This window comes from Lepidochelys olivacea, assembly GCF_965140295.1.
Source record: "Lepidochelys olivacea isolate rLepOli2 genome assembly, chromosome: 6".
NCBI lineage: Eukaryota > Metazoa > Chordata > Testudines > Cheloniidae > Lepidochelys > Lepidochelys olivacea.
Genome location: NC_140416.1, coordinates 115,818,988 through 115,837,230, shown reverse-complemented (window position 1 = coordinate 115,837,230; position 18,243 = coordinate 115,818,988). Strand labels below are relative to the sequence as shown.

At 44.5% G+C, this 18,243-nt stretch overlaps 1 protein-coding gene across 1 annotated transcript in view; it reads left to right on the top strand.

Moving 5' to 3' along the window:
* Nucleotides 1–18,243, top strand: part of PRKCH (protein kinase C eta) — a 172,321-nt gene that overhangs the window by 91,453 nt on the left and 62,625 nt on the right. The window contains exon 10 of the mRNA XM_084632453.1: nucleotides 6,948–7,102. Within this exon, the coding sequence (XP_084488579.1) occupies nucleotides 6,948–7,102 (155 nt within the window). The remainder of the gene's footprint in view (nucleotides 1–6,947; nucleotides 7,103–18,243) is intronic.

Genomic DNA, 18,243 nt, shown 5'->3' with positions numbered 1-18,243 from the left:
CAAGCTTCCAGCCAAGACTTAAAGTGAGTAGGGTTGTGTGAGGTTGCAGAGCTATGCAAAAAAAATAAATAAAGCAGGAGTTTTGAGTAGCCCTGAGACAAACCGACTGCCCTTGAGATGGCATGATGATAATACTTTTACCAGCTGTCCAACCCCTACACTTATTTACTACTTATTTATTATGAACTAATAAAATTCCATTATTGAACAAAGACAGACCTGACCCTGTTGGCTTCCACTGTGCAAAGAGTAAATTGCTGAGTACTGTTGTAAAGCACTTTCAACAAGGGAACAGAGAGTGAAAATGTCCCTTGCTCTCTAGTGGAGTCTTTTGACTTTGATGGGTTTCAGATTGGGCCCTAAATCTGCCTGCCAATGAATCGCATGCACCAGCCATATATGTGGAGATTAAATGCTTACACAGTGTGGAATTCCACATTCAAGTGGAATTTCTGAACATGTTGGATAACCATATACCAGATTTCAGTCTCCTCCAAATGCTCCCTTATATGAACACTACAAACTTTAAAGTCTTTGGATGAAAAAAATAAAATTGCTCGTAGTTAAATTTTGTTAAACGAGTAATTAAGGATCTGATCCTACAAAGGCATTCACATGAGTCAGTAGGTATAAGGGGTCTGCCTGCATGGATCTGTTTGCAGGACTGAGGCCTATGACAACTTCAGGATGAGATTCTATGCTGTGCAGCCTGAAGGAAGAAGGGTCTAATGTGGCTTTAAGCCACCTTTGCACCCTTTCAATCTTGGGCTGCTCTGAGGGCAGGAGAGGCCCCCAGTGTAATTTATTCAGATTTGGAGGCCTATCTAAGTAGGGCAGCCTCCTTGGGGCTTCTCTATGGGTCCTATCATGTCTCAGAATCTCTGCACCACCCTCTGATGCATCCCTGCCCTGACACGCTCCTGGTATGCCCCCTACACAAAGAATTGTGAGGACGCTTTCCCTGAAGCTGCCTTACTGCTCTCTTAGTCCATTCCTGCATCAGGGGAATTGTCTCCTGTCCTGAACTGGGATTTTTAGGGCCCATTTATGCCACTCCAGCCCTTTGATTAAGCATAAAGGGGTCTGAGCAGAGGTGAGGATTTCATGCCAGAAGTCTTTATCATTGAGCTGCAGACCAGATAGACTGCCTAAGGCAAGTCTCTAGACTGATGCTGATCTCGCACAGCCTGTAACCATTTTGTGTGTGGACACTAACTGTGTTACAGCTGTGTTATGTTATAGCTAGAGTTGGTCAGGAATTCTCCAACAGAACAATTTTTTTGACGGAAAATATCTGTGGGAAAAATTACAATTCTAATGAAAAAATTGGGGAAAATTGAAACCAGATTTCCTCAGCTGGAAGGAATCTTATCCATTTCATTTTCTGCCTGAAAGTTTTGTCCTGTTTGGGGGGATGATTTTTTTTCCCCTCAAGAACGTGAAATTTTTCACAAGAAGGGATCTCTGTTTTCCAGCCAAGTCTAGCTGTAACAGTTTTTGAAGAGGTTTCAGAGTAACAGCCGTGTTAGTCTGTATTCGCAAAAAGAAAAGGAGTACTTGTGGCACCTTAGAGACTAACCAATTTATTTGAGCATAAGCTTTCGTGAGCTACAGCTCACTTCATTGAAGAGCGTTTCAGACATGGTTATAAGTATGTGCCAGGCTTTGGAGAACAAGTGTATCTCATTTGCTGTTCCATGCTATGCAACTATAACTTATTTTCACAGGCAGATGCCATTCACTTCAGTGCCCCAGACAGTCCTAGAAATCAGTGTCCCTATTCCTGCCTGAATCAGCTCACTCACAAAAGCGCCAGTGTCCCAGCCACTAATCTCAAAGGGTATTTCTACACAGCCTGGTTTGACGGACTTGGGGTAGATGGGCTTATGCTAGGGCTCTAAAAATAGTTGTGTAGGCAGCACTTTGGAAATTTTGGCTGGGCTGGAGCTCGACTTCTGAAGCCCAAGGGGATGGGAGGGGGTAGGTTTCAGAGCCCCATTTCAAGCCAGAGCTGCATCTTCAAAGCACGGTCTACCCACCTATTTTGAAAATGCTGGCACGAGCCCTGCTATCCCAAGCCTGTCAGCCTGGACTGGGTAGCTTGCTCTAACGGGCTGTCTAGACATACCCTTAACCCTAATCGTAATCCTGCAAGCTGCTCAGTGCCCACACAGAGCCCCCTGGAAATCTACCCAGAGCAGCTTGCAGAATCCAGGCCTAACTGGAAGAAATTCCCTTCAAAGCCCCAGGGTGCCTTTCCAAGCAAAAAGGAGGAGGTGCATTTGAGTTACATGAGGCCCCCGCATTAGGGACAGAGCATGTAGCTCACATAGTACTCTTGACTAGAGCTGGGGAATTTTGTGCGTGCATGTGTGTGTGTGAGAGAATATTTTTTTCACCAAAAAATACAGATTCAGCTCAACCAAAACTATTCACAAACTTGGGTTGAATGCAGTGAATCGTTTCGGTTGGAAAACAAATCAGGGGGGAAAAATATCCAGAAACATTTCATTTGTGGTGCTATCCAAAACATTTGGTTTGATCTGAAACTTTTATTTTTTTTCCCCCCAGGTTTGTTTTTGTTTGTTTGTGTTTTGCAGTTTTTTGGCTTTGTCAAGAAAAACTTTTTAAAAAATTGTTTGTCTGATCCCAAATTATTTTTGGTTTTTTTACTTCGACCACCACCATTATTTGCCCAGCCCTGTTCCTAACTCCTGCCAGCTTAGTAAGCAAGATGAGAAATAAACCGAATTGTTCTGTAGAGGAATCTACAGCACTCATGTTTGGACACTGGCCAGCCAGAAAACAAACCCGTCTGACTCAGATCACTTTATTTCACTGAATTGTTTCTTTAATTTACAGTAACAGTTGGCACTGTGGCTTTGTTGATTGTTGATTCCAATCCAAAATGGTGCAACACGATTTCCTGTTGTGGTTGTCGTTGCTGTGAAGCCTCTAACGTCGCTGTTTCCTGTTGACTCAAATTCTTAATTTCTTATTATTGCTAGTGTCAGACAAAGATAACAGATCAGGGAAAGCTTCTTCTGAGACACAGCATGTAAAACACTGAGGAGGATTTCAGCAGTGTGTCTCTGTCAAAAACACAGTCCAATCCTCAGCTCATCCTAACTCCCATTTGTACCTATCCAGCAACTCAAAGTGGACTGAAAGCTGTCTTAAACTGGCAGATGAAGACTTTTCTCGCCCCCTCTGCCCCACCTCAGTACAGGGGACATTCCCAAGTGAAGAGTGGGCAGTCGTGGCCTGCGGAGTAGCTCCTTGGGAGCCTTTATCCACCAGTACGAGTTAGAGCTGCACTGAGACTGCTCTAACTTGTGCTGAGAGCCCAAGGTCAGGAGAGGCAGAATAGCGATGTAAAGCTCTCTATCCCTGCCCATCCTCTGGGCGTGCCAAGCATTGCTGTGGAGTGCCAGATAATCTACCCCTAACTTTATTATTAAAGCCATTTGCTGTGAACCCTTCCTGGTTCATCAACATTTCATAATATTTGTTCCTATTTTTAAATGCTGTAATATCCTTTGTTAATAAAATGTCATTGTTTCAGAATGCTTATTTTTCTCCTTAGGATACCTTTGGAGTGATTATTTAGTTGGTCTTTGCAGTTTAGCAGGTTGATGGCCCCACTTGTGAATACCAATAGAAAATCTTACTTAGTTCCTCCTCCCCCAAGCATATTCATTAGTGCTGATCTTTATAATATATGCTATCATGCATGTAAGAAGCCAATGCACAAATGCTAAATTGTGAACAAATTACAGTACCCACCCCATCTCTTCTACTTAGTCAGACCCACAGTACTGAAAAGTGTTAGTAAACTGGGCAATTAGCAACCCTGAGGGAAAGAATTTAATTTGGATAGTCAGAAGTTATGCTGAAGGCTAAATGGGAGAGTCTCAATAGCGAAACAATCCTGATTTATAGTCTCTGCATGTGAGCATATGCAGAGGTAAGTCTCTAGCTGCTATGGTTGCGGAGAAAACCTTCAGACTGTGACCTGAATGTAACCCATGTAGTGATGTTTGCGGAGAGCCCGAAACAATAGCTGTGGACTGCACCATTCATTTCAATATCTGTTCATTCAGATGCCAATGATATTTTAAATATTGCTGTTTCAGTGCACCTGTAAGCATGTGAGAAAGGAGGGAAGTATTAGACTATGAAAATCTACAGCAACATAGCCCAAAGTGTGAGGTATGCCCCCCAAGGAGGTCATGAAGGACTAGCTGGGGTGGGGAAGCAGAGCATATATGAATTAAGATAGGAGGGGATTGCAGTGGTTTCATTTTCCTGAAGTTCAGCTATAAAAAAAGAAACAACAGTGAAAAACACTGCACTATTGCAATCGCTATATTCCTAAATACACATACGCAAACAATATGGTGCTGGTGAATTAAATAACTTCATGTAGGCAGTGGGTCAGGAAGGAATTTTAAGGAGGAATTTGAATGAAGAGGTGGGCCATGGCCTAGTGAACTGATCTAAATTCTACCAGATTTCATACCTGCTCCCACCTTTTCATGTGCTGTGTATTTATACCTGCGACTGTATTTTCCACTCCATGCATCTGATGAAATGGGTTCTAGCCCAGGAAAGCTTATGCCCAAATAAATTTGTTTGTCTCTAAGGTGCCACAAGGACTCCTCGTTGTTTTTACCACAGTGTATGTTCCTTATTCTTGCTCTACGTCCTTCTAAGGGCTTGTCTACACTGAGGTGCTATTGCAGAAAAATTTTAAAGCACAACAGGTATTCTTCACTAACTTCTTGTGTGCGCACGCTTATTCCCTAGTAAGAGTACCTTTTATGCAGTGTAGCTTAGTCCAGTGAGTCAAGGAAGCATTAGCTTACTAATGTTAAGGCTAGGTTCTTTTCAGGTCAACTTTTACCTTGACAGTATTTCTCAGATTGGGAGAGTTGGTTATTCTTATTTGATCGGCAGTTTATTACTTCACCCAGAACTAAGTACATATGGATTAAGGTAAACCACACAAAGACATTCATAGTAAGGAATAAGGGTGTCCTCATGGGGAACTAGCATGCAATAGCTATTCCAGGCTATTTCTCCATGTAGACAAGCCCTAATATTAGACCAGAGGGAAACAGTAAAGGATCATTGCTGTTTGTATGGATTTCAAACAGCATTTAAGGCTCTTGTGGTGTGATTGTTTTCCCCACAGTAGTTTCAAATGTTGGCTGAGTATTTTTAGACTCCCGGGTCTGGGGGCTCATCTATCTTAACTTTGCTGCTTTTGAAGAGAGCTGAAAGATTCCATCAACTCAGGCAGCAGATTAACAAAGGCCCATGAGGGTGAAGAGAGGAATGCTGTTATCACCAGTCACAAGCCATTTGGCTTCCCTCTTATGTCTTCAGCGCCAGCTGTAAAATGAAAGGATTCCTGGTTTGCTTTTCTTCTGCTGTTTGCATCTCAAGATGTTAATGGCAGTGGTCATTTCAAGCTGGCCAGATGCAAGAGACTGGCGAGAACCAAACACCCAGAATTTAGAGATGAGATTAAAACCTTGGGTCATAGATTAGTAATGCTCAATCATGGGAGGGGGATTTGGAGAAGGGCAGGTCAAAAAGCATCATAAAGAAATCAAACTTTCTCAAGTTAATCCTTTATTTACCTTCCAGACGGGACTTTTCTGTGGTTCAGAATGAAAGCTTTAGTGACAAAACAATTAGAAGAACAGAACATAATGATATTTAAACATGGAGGCAAATTTTGAGCCAGGGTCAAACAAGCCTTTGATTTATTTTCATTTGCAATTTTTTTGCATACACTGGACTGCATTCTTTCCTCCCTATGCCCCCCAACACAGAGCATGCACCAATTTTGCACATGCACATTTTTCATTTTTGTGTCCAGATTGCTTAATTGGAGATCCAGCTGCATGAACTGCATATTCAACAGCTTTCTCCACATTTATGGACCTCTGCAAAAATATAGGTACTCAAAGAATAGCATCAGTTCAGTGACTCTTTGCTCATTTACTGCAAGGAACTATGTATTGTACTTTCACACAGCAGAGTCTTTACTGTATACCCAGTCTTCATCTTCTCCTACATCCAACAAAGGTCTGTAGATTAATAATCAATGTTATGAAAGGCTGACATTTCAAGATTTTAAAGACCATTTCCATAATCCTAGCTAGTAAAGCAATAAAAATTCTCTGAAGCAGATTCTAGGGATGCTCTAGGTGTGACATCATTATTGTTATAACCTTTCCTTTAAAATGGTAAAGCTATGCCCTATAAGCAATCTGAGCAAACATGGCATAGTGATGCCCACAAATCTAGTGTATTTACATCTTGAGTTTGACAATCAACACCTATTCCCTGAATAAAGGGGAAATTGAAGTCCTAGAATTGAAAGTATTGCAATATGTACTTGTGCATTACTTGCACTCCATCATGTGCACCTAACTGTGTCTCAAATCCCTATAGAGTATAGTAGAGGGTAAAATTAGTAGATGATCTATAGAAATTCAAGTATGATTCTACTTTAAGAAGCCACAGCATCTAATAAAGATTGAGATACTTTCTATAGATCTTTTGAGCCATCCAGAGATATCTACAGAAGGGATATAATTCTCGATTGGATTGGATTGGGGTGGTTAATAAAAACCTATAGAAAGGTTACAATTATCTATTAAATTCTCTAGGAGTCTTTTTGTAAGCTTGTATCTGCTCATGTGTACAGACCAAATAAACATATTTCATTATTGAGATGTTTGGGAGGGGGGTTTTGACAGATCTAGTTTTTGACTTAACCTCCCTGGAAAGATCACATTTTTCAGCATCGCTTGGTGTTTTTTCTGCTTTTGTTTTGAGGAGAATAGTTTAGATTTGAATTCATTTCTGCATGGGACAGGATAAGCTGATTAATGCTCTTTTGTCCATGTTATGTTTGTGTGTCTGTGAAGGATCGCCTGTTCTTCGTCATGGAGTTCGTGAATGGTGGGGACTTGATGTTCCATATTCAGAAGTCCCGTCGGTTTGATGAAGCTCGAGCCCGCTTCTATGCTGCAGAAATTATTTCAGCCCTCATGTTTCTCCACGAGAAAGGCATCATTTATCGGTGAGTTCTGGATTTCATTTACTCTCCTGGTCTAAACTGCCCTTTTTGCACTTGGGCGAATAATCCCTCGCTAGCCACTGGGAATCAGTTAGCAAATGTAATGACAATCGCTCTGTTTCCTTGCTGCTTATTGTCAAAGGTGCTCATAGCCTGCAGGAGGCAGGGAAACTGCCTGATACAATATTTACTACGGGGGGCAGGGGAGGGGAACCTTCATTGCAAGACCAGTTATATGTCTAGGAACAGAAATGAAAATATCACCCTTACATGCCCAAGATATGGGGCCAAATGCTGAATTGGTGTCAACTAGTATTGCTCCACTGACTTCAGTGAAGCAAAGCTGATTTACACCAGCTCAGCATCTGGCCCACAGACATTTGCACTTATCAAGGCGCCTGTATTAATGGGAAATTGGATAGCTGCTGAGTGTTAGCTGCTGAAAAACAGATGCCTCCTCTCAATAGGAATCATCCTAGCCTGCCGCTGCTGAGTACAAATCAAGGTCACAACAAAGAGGGAGTAGGTTAGGTGAAAGCGTTCTGTGTTATCTGGGGCATAAATACGATGAGCTGTATCCCCTGCCAGTGAGTGATTTGTCATTTATAGCCCTGTCCGCATGGCCTGAATCCAACCGGGGCTGTTGTTCCTCTGCATTCCCCCTCAATGCCCATTTATGCAACAGACAGAACAATGAGTCCAACACACACTTCTAACATGACTCAGAACATCCACACAAGGTTTTTTTTTTCCTAGCACCACTAAATATCAGACATCATCTTTTGTCCACACCCACCACTTTGCACGATTGTGTTTATATCAGTGCAGTCTAGGAAAATCTGAGTTTTGTCCCCACGGTGCTTCAGATGCTCCTGTCAGGCTAGAGGATTATGGGTGTTTTTTCAAGATACCATTTCCCTCTCCATGGCTACATAGCATTCCAATCCCAGAATCCATCAGGGTCCGGAGGGCCAGTGTCAAGGCTAATTCCCCACTCTGGCACTCGAATCCAGAAGTGGGGGCCTGCAAGGATTTTTAAAAATTGATACTGGCAACTCGAGGCTTGTATTAAACTCCCAAGGTTACAGCTTCTCTCTGACCTTGGGTGGGGAGATGCTGCCACCACCCAAGTGCAAAAACCCCCTTTTTGAAACCCAGGAAGATGCACTTAGGAATTCATTCCTATGGGGTACCCTCAAGCTCTTACACCACCACCCCTCCAGGAAAGAGCTCAGAAAGAAAACAAAGAAAATTAGCTGTTGCCACCAGCTAATTAAACAACATATGCAGAAACCTCTTAGGGACACAAAAATTCAATCCTGTTTTTAAAAAAGGTAAATTTTATTGAAACAATACAAGGATTAAGCATCAAGATAGCTTCTTGAGGTCCAGCTTAAAGGTTACAAGTAAAACAAAAGCATCTGGGGTTAGCACAGCGGAGTCCACAAGCCATAAAGAAATAAAAGAGATAAACCTAATTGAGTCTTTCTAGAGATTCCTCATCTACTTACACATCTGGGGGTTTCAAATAAGTAGTTCTAGTATGATCTCATGATTTTTCATACCTGGCTTCAAGCTTCTCATATCATAACTGCTGCCCTGTTCCCCTCTTCCCCGGAGAACAGCAACAGACCAAAAGGGAAGTTTTTTCCAGTTTTTAGAAGTTCTAGTCATCCCATTGGCTCTTTTGGTCAGGTGCCCACTCCCTTTCTTTTGCCTAGCCAGGGAGACTTTTTAACCCTTCACAGGTAAAGCAAGCAAAGAACAGCCACCAAGAGGGACTTCATGGCTGGCTGGCTGGCTGGCTGGGTGTCAATAAAAGAGAGCGGTCCCTTCCCTTCCCCGCCCCCCTTCATTTATCACAGCCAGTTTGGCTATTGACCGTCCCTTGTGTAATGCCCCAACGCTTCACAATTGCCAATCTGATTACCCTGTGATCATCAGGCCAGAGTGGATCACTGGTTCTGGATCATGGAGGCTGGTCTGGCAAAGATCATGATGCCAGAAATTTTTGAGAATTCCAGCATGTATGCAAGGGGGCAGACTATGTGAGACACTTCATAGACCTGGATGGAATGTCTAGCGCAGTGAGCATTGAAGATACTGGGAGGACATGATTAAGAGTACTGTCTATAACACTTGGTGCAATGCACTTCAGGATGTCCTCTCATTCAGAGGGTAGGAGGACTGGCTAATTAGATTACACAGATTCTTTCAGGGGTTCCCAACAGCAAATCTGTCATGTTTCATATTCAATTATGGCCTGACAATCCTGCCACAGCCCCACTCTCCAGCCAGGCCTTTACATGGTATGCCAGGACTGTTAAGAGCTTTGTGGGGGTGTGGACATGCTCTGTGCCGATTCAACCACGTTATGTTACAGTCTGGTTACAAATATGTAGCTAGATCTTGCAACAGGATCCACACGGGTAGACTCCTGTGCCCATGCAGAACAGCCCCATTGAAGACAGTGGCCATTGGTATTATTTTGTACTGTAGATCAGGCCAAACACCATTTGATCATTAGCTCCTAAGGTTTCGCTCATCTGAGCCTGTTCCCAGATTTTCTCACAATATCAATGTTGAAAACTTGTTTTCAAAACCGGTTTAGCTTGGTGCTCAGCAATCATCTGTTCTTCTTCGAGTGCTGGTTCATGTCAATTCCAATCAGGTGTGTGCACGACGGCTGGAAGATTTTTCCCCTAGCAGCATCCGTAGGGTCAGCCTGGGTGCCCCCAGGAGTCATGCCTTCATGGCGCCCAATATAGGACCCTGCTGACCCGCCAGCCCCTCAGTTCCTTCTTACTGCTGGTGACCACTAGCTGGAACAAACTGTTGCTCTTGCTTTGCAAGCGTGTTTGGGCAGTGTCCACTCTTCGTGTTTGTATATTGCTGCAGAAGTGAGACTTTTAACTATCATTATTAAAGAAATATCAGCTGAGGTTTAGTTCTCAAGTCAGCACCTTCTATTTAGAGCTGCTTTCTGAAGCATGCTGATAAGTATATTGCAGTTCCATATCACATCATACAAGGGGAAAAAATTAGACTGAAATTCACCCATGGAATTAAGGACATGGTTTTTCATATGCCAAATCATAGTTCTTTGCTCCCCGGACTTTGCTAGTGTTGCAGCTTTTGAGCAGATTTTGGCTCAGTTTGTGCTATATACTACTAGGCAAAAGCATCGTCACGGTTAAGGTTGTTGCATGTAGAATCCTCTTTCATAGTGCAGCAGTTGTGCGCTCTTTTTTATTTTTTTTTAAACATACATCCAAAGGAAAACACGACGATCAGCTTGGGCAAGGATATATGAGTTTGCTCACAACGCTGTGTAAAGCGTGTATGTAATATTCTTCTTGAGGCAGCTTATTCTTAGGGCTTGTCTACACTGGCAATTTACAGCGCTGCAACTTTCTCGGTCAGGGGTGTGAAAAAACCCCACCCTGAGTGCAGCAAGTTTCAGTGCTGTAAAGCACCAGTGTGGACAGTGGACCAGCACTGGGAGCTACGGCACTCGTGGAGGTGGGGTTTTTTAGAGCGCTGGGAGAGCTCTCTCCCACCACTCTGCCGTGACCACACAAGCCATGTAAAAGCATTGCCAGTGTAGACTAGCCCTGAGTTTGCATTTTCCAGCTCACTAGTTCTCTGAGGGGAATAAAGCACACTTGAATGTTGTGCATACTTTAAAAAAAAAAAAAAAAAACAAACCCCACGATATCAGTATTATGTCTGAGCTACAGTATGCTGTACTATAGCCTATATGTGCTGCCGTATGTACTAGCCTTAACAAATAACAAAAGGGATTGGCATGAGTTGGTTAGTGCTAGTTAGTATTAGTAGTAGTTCATAAGTTTCCTTTTGGGGGTTCGTCATCCCCACCAACGCTCCCCTGGTACAAGGATATGCCCCGTCCCCCAGGGTTCAAGCTCTGTGAGGATGTGGAAAATTTATGCCTAAGAGTGACCTGCACCCTTCCTGTCTGCAGTGTCTCGGGGAGAGCCACCAGAAGGAGAGGTGCAAAGGGTTCCACCCTTGGACCTTAAAAGACTTGGAGCAAAGGCTCTAGATCCTTCTAATGGAGGCGGCACTCCGTCCACAATCCTACCCGTGGTTGGCAGAGCCCACGCCCAGCATCTCCTCATCGGTGCGCAGTGCTCCAGCACTGAAGCTGTGCAAGCCGGTGCTGAGGAAGGACCCCAAGGAATCACAGCACTGCCACAGGTCCGCCCATAGACAGTCTTCTGAGAGACACCGGTCTCAGTCCCCGGTGCCCCAGAAAAATAAAAGGCCAGAGCGGGGTCGCTCTCCTGCCTCCAAGCCCAAGGAGGCCCCTCCTGCCACCCTTAACTTGGAGGACGCGTACTTTCAAATAGCAATGACTATGCCCCACAGAAAATACCTCAGGTTTGTGGTGAACAACCACCATGATCGGTTCAGTTCTCCCTTTTGGCCTGACAGTGACACCTCAAGTGTTCACCAAGTGCATCGCTGTTGTGGCCACATTCCCACACAGGGGTCAGGTACAGGTGTTCCCGTACCTCGACGACTTGGTGATCAAGGATCGCTCCAGGTCCCAAGTGGAGGCACAGGTCAACTTCATAAGAATGACATTTGATGAACTGGGGCCTCCTGAACGAGGGGAAATCAACACTGTCCCCGGTTCAGAGGATAGAGTTCATAGGGGGCAGTACTGGACTCGATACAAACCAGGCCATACTTCCTAGAAGCAAGGTTTCGGTCCCTGGGTGACATCATACGAGGTCTCAGGGAGTTCCCCACCACCACAGCAAGGAATTGCCTGAAACTCCTGAGATCTACGTAGTAGGGATTCAGATTTCAACGTCTTCAGTCATGGCTAGCGTTAGTGTATCAGCCAGTCCGGGACAGTTTGGATAGGATTGTAACCCTGCCTCACCTGGTATTCAACTCCCTCCTGTGGTGGCTTGACCCACAGTAGTATGTGCAGGGGTCCCCTTCACCAACCCTCAGCCATCCCTCTCACTAGTGACAGACGCATCAGGCTTCAGCTGGGAGGCACATTTGGGAGACCTCAGAACACAAGGCCTCTGGTCTCAGGCAGATCTCGCTCTACACCATCAATATCAGAGAGCGGTGCACCTGGCATGCCAGACTTTCAGAACCCACCTAGCAGGGAGATGTGTATCAGTCATTACAGACAACACCACAGCGACACCAACACTCCTCTCCTCTGTGCCAGGAAGCCCTCATGCTGTGGACTTCTGTGTACCACACTCAATACACCTGCAAGTATCGTACCTCCCTGGAGTACAGAATGAATTGGTGGACCATCTCAGCAGGTCGTTCCATGGCCATGAGTGGTCCCTTCCCCTGGACATAGTGAACTCAATCTTCCATCAGTGGGGTTTTCCCCAGATAGACCTGTTCGCCACACAACACAACAGGAAGAGTCAGCAGTTCTGCTCCTTCCTGAATCACAGCCCAGACTCTATCGCGGGCACGTTCCTTTTCCCATGGGGAGGCCTTCTCCTATACGCGTTCCCGCCCATCCCTCTCATTCACAAGGTGCTCCTCAAGATTCAGAGTGAATGAGCTTTGGTGATATTGATAACTCCAGCCTGGCCCCGCCAGCACTGGTACACATCAGTCCTGGAAATGTCCTTGGAAGCCCCAGTCACCTTGCCACTCTTCCCGGACTTAATAACTCAGGATCACATCTGTGTCCAACATCCAAACTTTGTGTCACTCCACGTTACGGCATGGAAGCTCCATGGCTGAACCCGGTGGAGCTTTCTTGCTCTGATCAAGTCAGACAAGTTCTCCTTGGCAGCAGGAAACACTCCACAAGAGCTACCTTCCTTGCCAAGTAGAGGAGATTTTCAGTCTGGTCGACACAGCACCATTCGTCTCTGATGCTCGCCTCAGTGCCACTAATACTGGACTATCTTCTCCATCTCAAACAGCAGGGACTGTCGATGTTGTCAATAAGGATTCACTTGGCTTCTATCTCCGCCTTCCATTCAGGTGCAGAGGGACACTCAGTCTTAACCTGTTGGTAAGCTGTTTCCTTAAGGGTCTCGACAGGCTATACCCGCATGTCAGACAGCCTGTCCCGGCTTGGGACATCAATTTGGTCCTATCCAGACTTATGGGGCTGCCATTTAAGTCCTTGTCAACGTGCTTCCTGCTATATCTCTCATACAAGGTGACATTCCAGGTGGTGATAACCTCAGCTAGGAGAGTGTCAGAGCTCAGGGCCCTAACATCAAAGCCCCCTTACACTGTATTCCATAAGGACAAGGTTCAGCTCAGGCCTCACCTGGCTTTTCTCCTGAAGGTTGTGTCACAGTTTCACATCAACCAGAACATCATCTTCCCTGTGTTCTGCCCAAAGCCACATTCCAGCGCCAGGGAGCAAAGGCTTCACTCATTGGATGTCCACAGGGTGCTAGCCTTCTACATCGAGAGAATGAAACCGTTCTGAAAGTCCATCCAGTTATTCATGGCAGTGGTGGACAGGATGAAAGGTCTTCCTGTCTCCTCTCAACATATCTCGTCATGAATCATGTCCTACATTCGTGAGTGCTACAACTTGGCAAGGGTGCCTGCTCCTTCGATCACTGCGCACTCCGCCAGGGCTCAGGCCTCTTCAACGGCATTCCTGGTGCAGGTTCCCACCCAGGAAATCCGCAGAGGAGCAATGTGGTCCTCCACACGCACTTTCACCACACACTACGCAATCACCCAGCAGGCCAGAGACAATGCGGCCTTCGAACGAGCAGTGCTCCAATCAGTGGACAACTCCGACCCCACATCCTGAACTTGGGCTTGTGAGTCACTGGATTGGAATTGACATGAATGAGCACTCAAAGAAGAAAAAACGATTACTCACCTTGTGACTGTTGTTCTTCGAGATGTGGTGTTCATGTCCATTCCAATACCCATCCTCCTACCCCTCTGTCAGAGTAGTCGGCAAGAAGAAACTGAAAGGGTTGGGGGGTCGGCAGGGCCCTATATTGGGCGCCATGAAGGTGCAACTCCAGGGGCGCCGAGGCCGACCCTACGGATGCTGCTAGGGGAAAAATCTTCCGACTGTCATTCACACAGCGCGCACCCACCTGATTGGAATGGACATGAACAACACATCTCGAAGAACGACAGTTACAGGAAGGTGAGTAACCGTTTTTTGTTGAGCAAGGCAAAAAAATAAGTTAGGGAAAGTGTGCTAAAGCTCTTTCTCTTTGCAGATGGAGCTCCCAGAAAATGTAGAGAGGCAGGTAGAGAGCAGAGTTCGCTGTATTTTTTTAAAGTACAAAATGGTCTGCTACATAGCTTATAAAATGGAAAAGAAAAAAGATGCAGTTTTAATATTCCCCAACTCCAATATAGCCCAGGCGTTACCTGTGATATTTACAACGCATATTGCTCTTCTAAAGCACTGTGACCGACATGTAAAAGCAAGTCCACCCATCCCATGGATAGATTTCATTCTGATTTTTCCCTTGTGTAGAATACCAGCCCCAAAAGGGAGGTCCTGCCAGATAATTACACAACCAGCATTGTTTTAAAATAGTGACCTCCAATAGTCATTTTCAATCAGTCACTGACAGAACCGTGTCTGCACAGAATCTAATACCTCGCCCGCTCTGTGGTTTGAATGCTTTCTCCTGCTGCCTGTCCCTTGGACGAGAGGAGTCAATCTGTTTATATCTAGGAGCTTCCTACCTGTCGCGATAGTTCGTGACAGAAGACTAAGCCTTGGTATTGGAGATGTCCAAAGGCTGATTCGGCAATTAAACTGGTTTGGAGCTCGTTGTTAGAAAATGTAAGTGTGTATGTAGCACTCAGATCCCAGAGGTTTGGGTGCCTTATAAATGCATGGTAGATTATCTTAGTTTAGATAAGGATGCTAGCCAGAAAGAACAGTGTGCTTTCATGTATGGTGTCAGTTTTATTAAATATGATCCCTCCATCTGGTCTAAAAGTCTCAGCTTTATCGATTGTTGAAGCCAGTGAGGAAATCAGTCAGTCTTTTAACTCATAAATTGCTCTTTGGATGGTCATGTGATATAGTGACTCATAGGAAGCAGTTTGCAGGTCAGAGGAAGATGTACAGGAGGGAGCCATTTGACCTGATGTTAGAATGATTGGTGCTGTTTATTAACAGAAAGGATATTGAAACATCAGCGAAAAAACTTTATGAAATGAAAGCATTTTGCCAGTGTCTTTCCAACAATCCTCTTTGGTCTATACTAATATAAATCATCATTTGAATAAAGTAGTAACTTAGAGGATGATCCAGAATAGCCCCGCATAATTAGCTCTTCTTCCAGGGTAGCTTTAAATGTAACAATACTGAAATTTTCCATCTTTCAAAATTAAGTATTTCAAGATAAATAACTTTAATGGTAGCCCTTTAATTTTCAGTAGCTGCTCAGATCACCTCATTTTGAAGCTGTCACTAGATAAAAGTCTGGTTTTTGCTGTTAACCACAGATTCAAGAATAATTCCCATAAACTTGTGGCTTTGTTTTTTATAAAGAGGGTTTTCAGTTTCATGTATGTTCTTGTTTTGCTGCAGAAGTGACATTTTACTAGCATTATCAAAGAAATATCAGCTGTGGTTTAATTCTCAAGTCAGCACCTGCTATTTAGAGCTGCTTTCTGAAGAATGTTGATAAGTATGTTGCAGGTCCATATCACATCATACATGGGGGAAAAATTAGAATGAAATTCAGCCATGGAATTAAGGACATGCTTTTTCATATGCCAAATCATAGGTCTTTGCTCCCTGGACTACGCTAGTCTTTCAGATTTTGAGCAGATTTTGGCTCAGTTTGTGCTATATATTACTAGGTAAAAGCATCATCACAGTTAAGGTTGTGTGTAGAATCCTCTTTCATAGTGCAGTAGTTGTGCGCTTTTTTTTAAACCTACATCCAAAGAAAAACACGATGATCAACTTCGGCAAGGATATATGAGTTTGCTCACAACTTTGTGTGAAGCGTGTATGCAATATTCTTCTTGAGGCAGCTTATTCTTAGTTTGCATTTTCCAGCTTGCTAGTTCTCTGAGGGAAATAAAGGACACTTGAATGTTGAGCATACTTAAAAAAAAAAAAAAAAAAAACAACACGATATCAGTATTATATCTGAGCTACAGTATTCTGGACTATAGCCTATGAGTGCTGCCATATATACTAGCCTGAACAAATAACAAAAGGGATTGGAATGAGAGCGTACTTAATGTATAAATTTTTTAAAAGGCACATATTAATTTTATATTGATCTAATGATTTAAATGGGTGAGCTGCTTTCTTGTACCCCAGCTCAGACCAAGGCAAATCAGTGCAGCATTTGGCATATAGATTTGCTGTCTACTAGGTCCTCTTGTCATGTTTCACTTGCAGTGTCCTGAAACTGAGGCATTATACATGCACACCAAGGTGCAAACCTGTCTTTGAAGTGCTCCTTTCCTTCAGAGAGTTTAGTAGGGATCAGACAGATCACAGGCTTCCTATATCAGCAGCACACAGTCGTCTGCTCAACCAGCCTATACATTCTTGACTCTTATGACACTTCTACCTTCCTTCTCTTCCCCCGCAAGGTATTCTCTATAGGGTAGCGCAGCATGGAGAGGTGTTACGCACCAGCAGCTGCCAATGATTTCAGTGAGTGTATAGGATCTCTCAGGCCCAGACAAGTTGTTCTCTTTTTGATTGGGAGGCTCCTCTTCAGAATGTGATGTAAAAACAAGATCCCAACCACCTGTGGGCAACGAAGGTCCTGAGGCACTTTTCATAAGAGAGCAGGGTGCTAATGCCCGTGTTTTCACCAAATTCTAATTCGGGTCATGACATTTTGCCTTCCTGAGTGTACACTTGTGCTACAGAAACAACCATGTCATTTAGACCCAGTTCCAGCATAATTTTGCTCTCTCATGGTTTACTCTTGCATTGTAAATGGCCCCTTAGCTGTGTACCAGGCTGGGCCAGGCCCACCGTAAGTTGTAGTGAAGACGAGCCCTGCAGTTAGTTAGCACATTGAAGGAAAGTGGTGGCGGAAGTCACATCCCTTGAGACAGTCCAAGTCTTTAGCAGAGTACTGGTAGGTCCCTCAAGCCTTTGGAGGGCACAATGTAATTATCTGGATTAGAATGTGGCCATGATTTAGGGATTAACAGTAACTGTTGTTAAAAGTGCCACAGAATTGTTAATGAGGAAGTGATCAGGGACCCATTTATACGATTTCATCAGTGCCATGCCCCCTAACAGCATTCAGTACTGATTTACAAGGAAGAGTGCCACCTACTGAATCTTCCAGGAGCTGCAGTTGCTTTGGAGATCTCCCAGTCCAAGAACTGGGAACTGGGGCAGGTTTATGAGATCATGACCTTTCTTAGCTTATAAGGCCTGACAAGATCACATGTCTCATAGGCTATAGACTTTTATAAGGAACACGTTTTTGTAACAGGTTCATAAACTTGATGTTTCAGTTGACCGGCTGTGACACTTAGAGAGAGGTTTGTTTACACAAGCCTTTTAAAGAGACTAATTTTACAAGAAAGGTTTATAATAGCCAGGAAGGACAGAAGGTTTCCACTGAGACCAAATCAATTTGAAATAAAGTTAATGTAAAATTATGTGCTCAAAAGTTAAAGTTAGCCCCATTCCCCATTTGTACAGAACCATTGTCTATAGTGCAGCTCTTTCTAGTAAAGGGGTGGGCAAACTTTTTGGACTGAGGGCCACATCCGGGTATAGAAATTGTATGGTGGGCCATGAATGCTCATGAAATTGGGGGTTGGGGTGTGGGAGGTGGTGAGGGCTCCGGCTAGGGGTGTGGGCTCTGAGGTGGGGCTGAGGATGAGGGGTTTGGGGTGCAGGAGGATGCTCCGGGCTGGGACCAAGGGTTTTGGAGGGCTGGGGCAGTGGTTGGGGCTGCCAGGAGGGAGGCTCAGGGGTGCAGGCTCCGGGCGGCGCTTACCTCAAGCAGCTCCCAGAAGCAGCAGCATGTTCCCCTCTGGCTCCTATGCGGAGGTGCGACCAGGTGGCTCTACGCACTGCGCCATCCACAGACGCAGCCCCTGCATCTCCTATTGGCCGCAATTCCTGGCCAATGGGAGCTGTGGGGGGCAGTGTTTGGGGCGGAGGCAACATGCCCAAT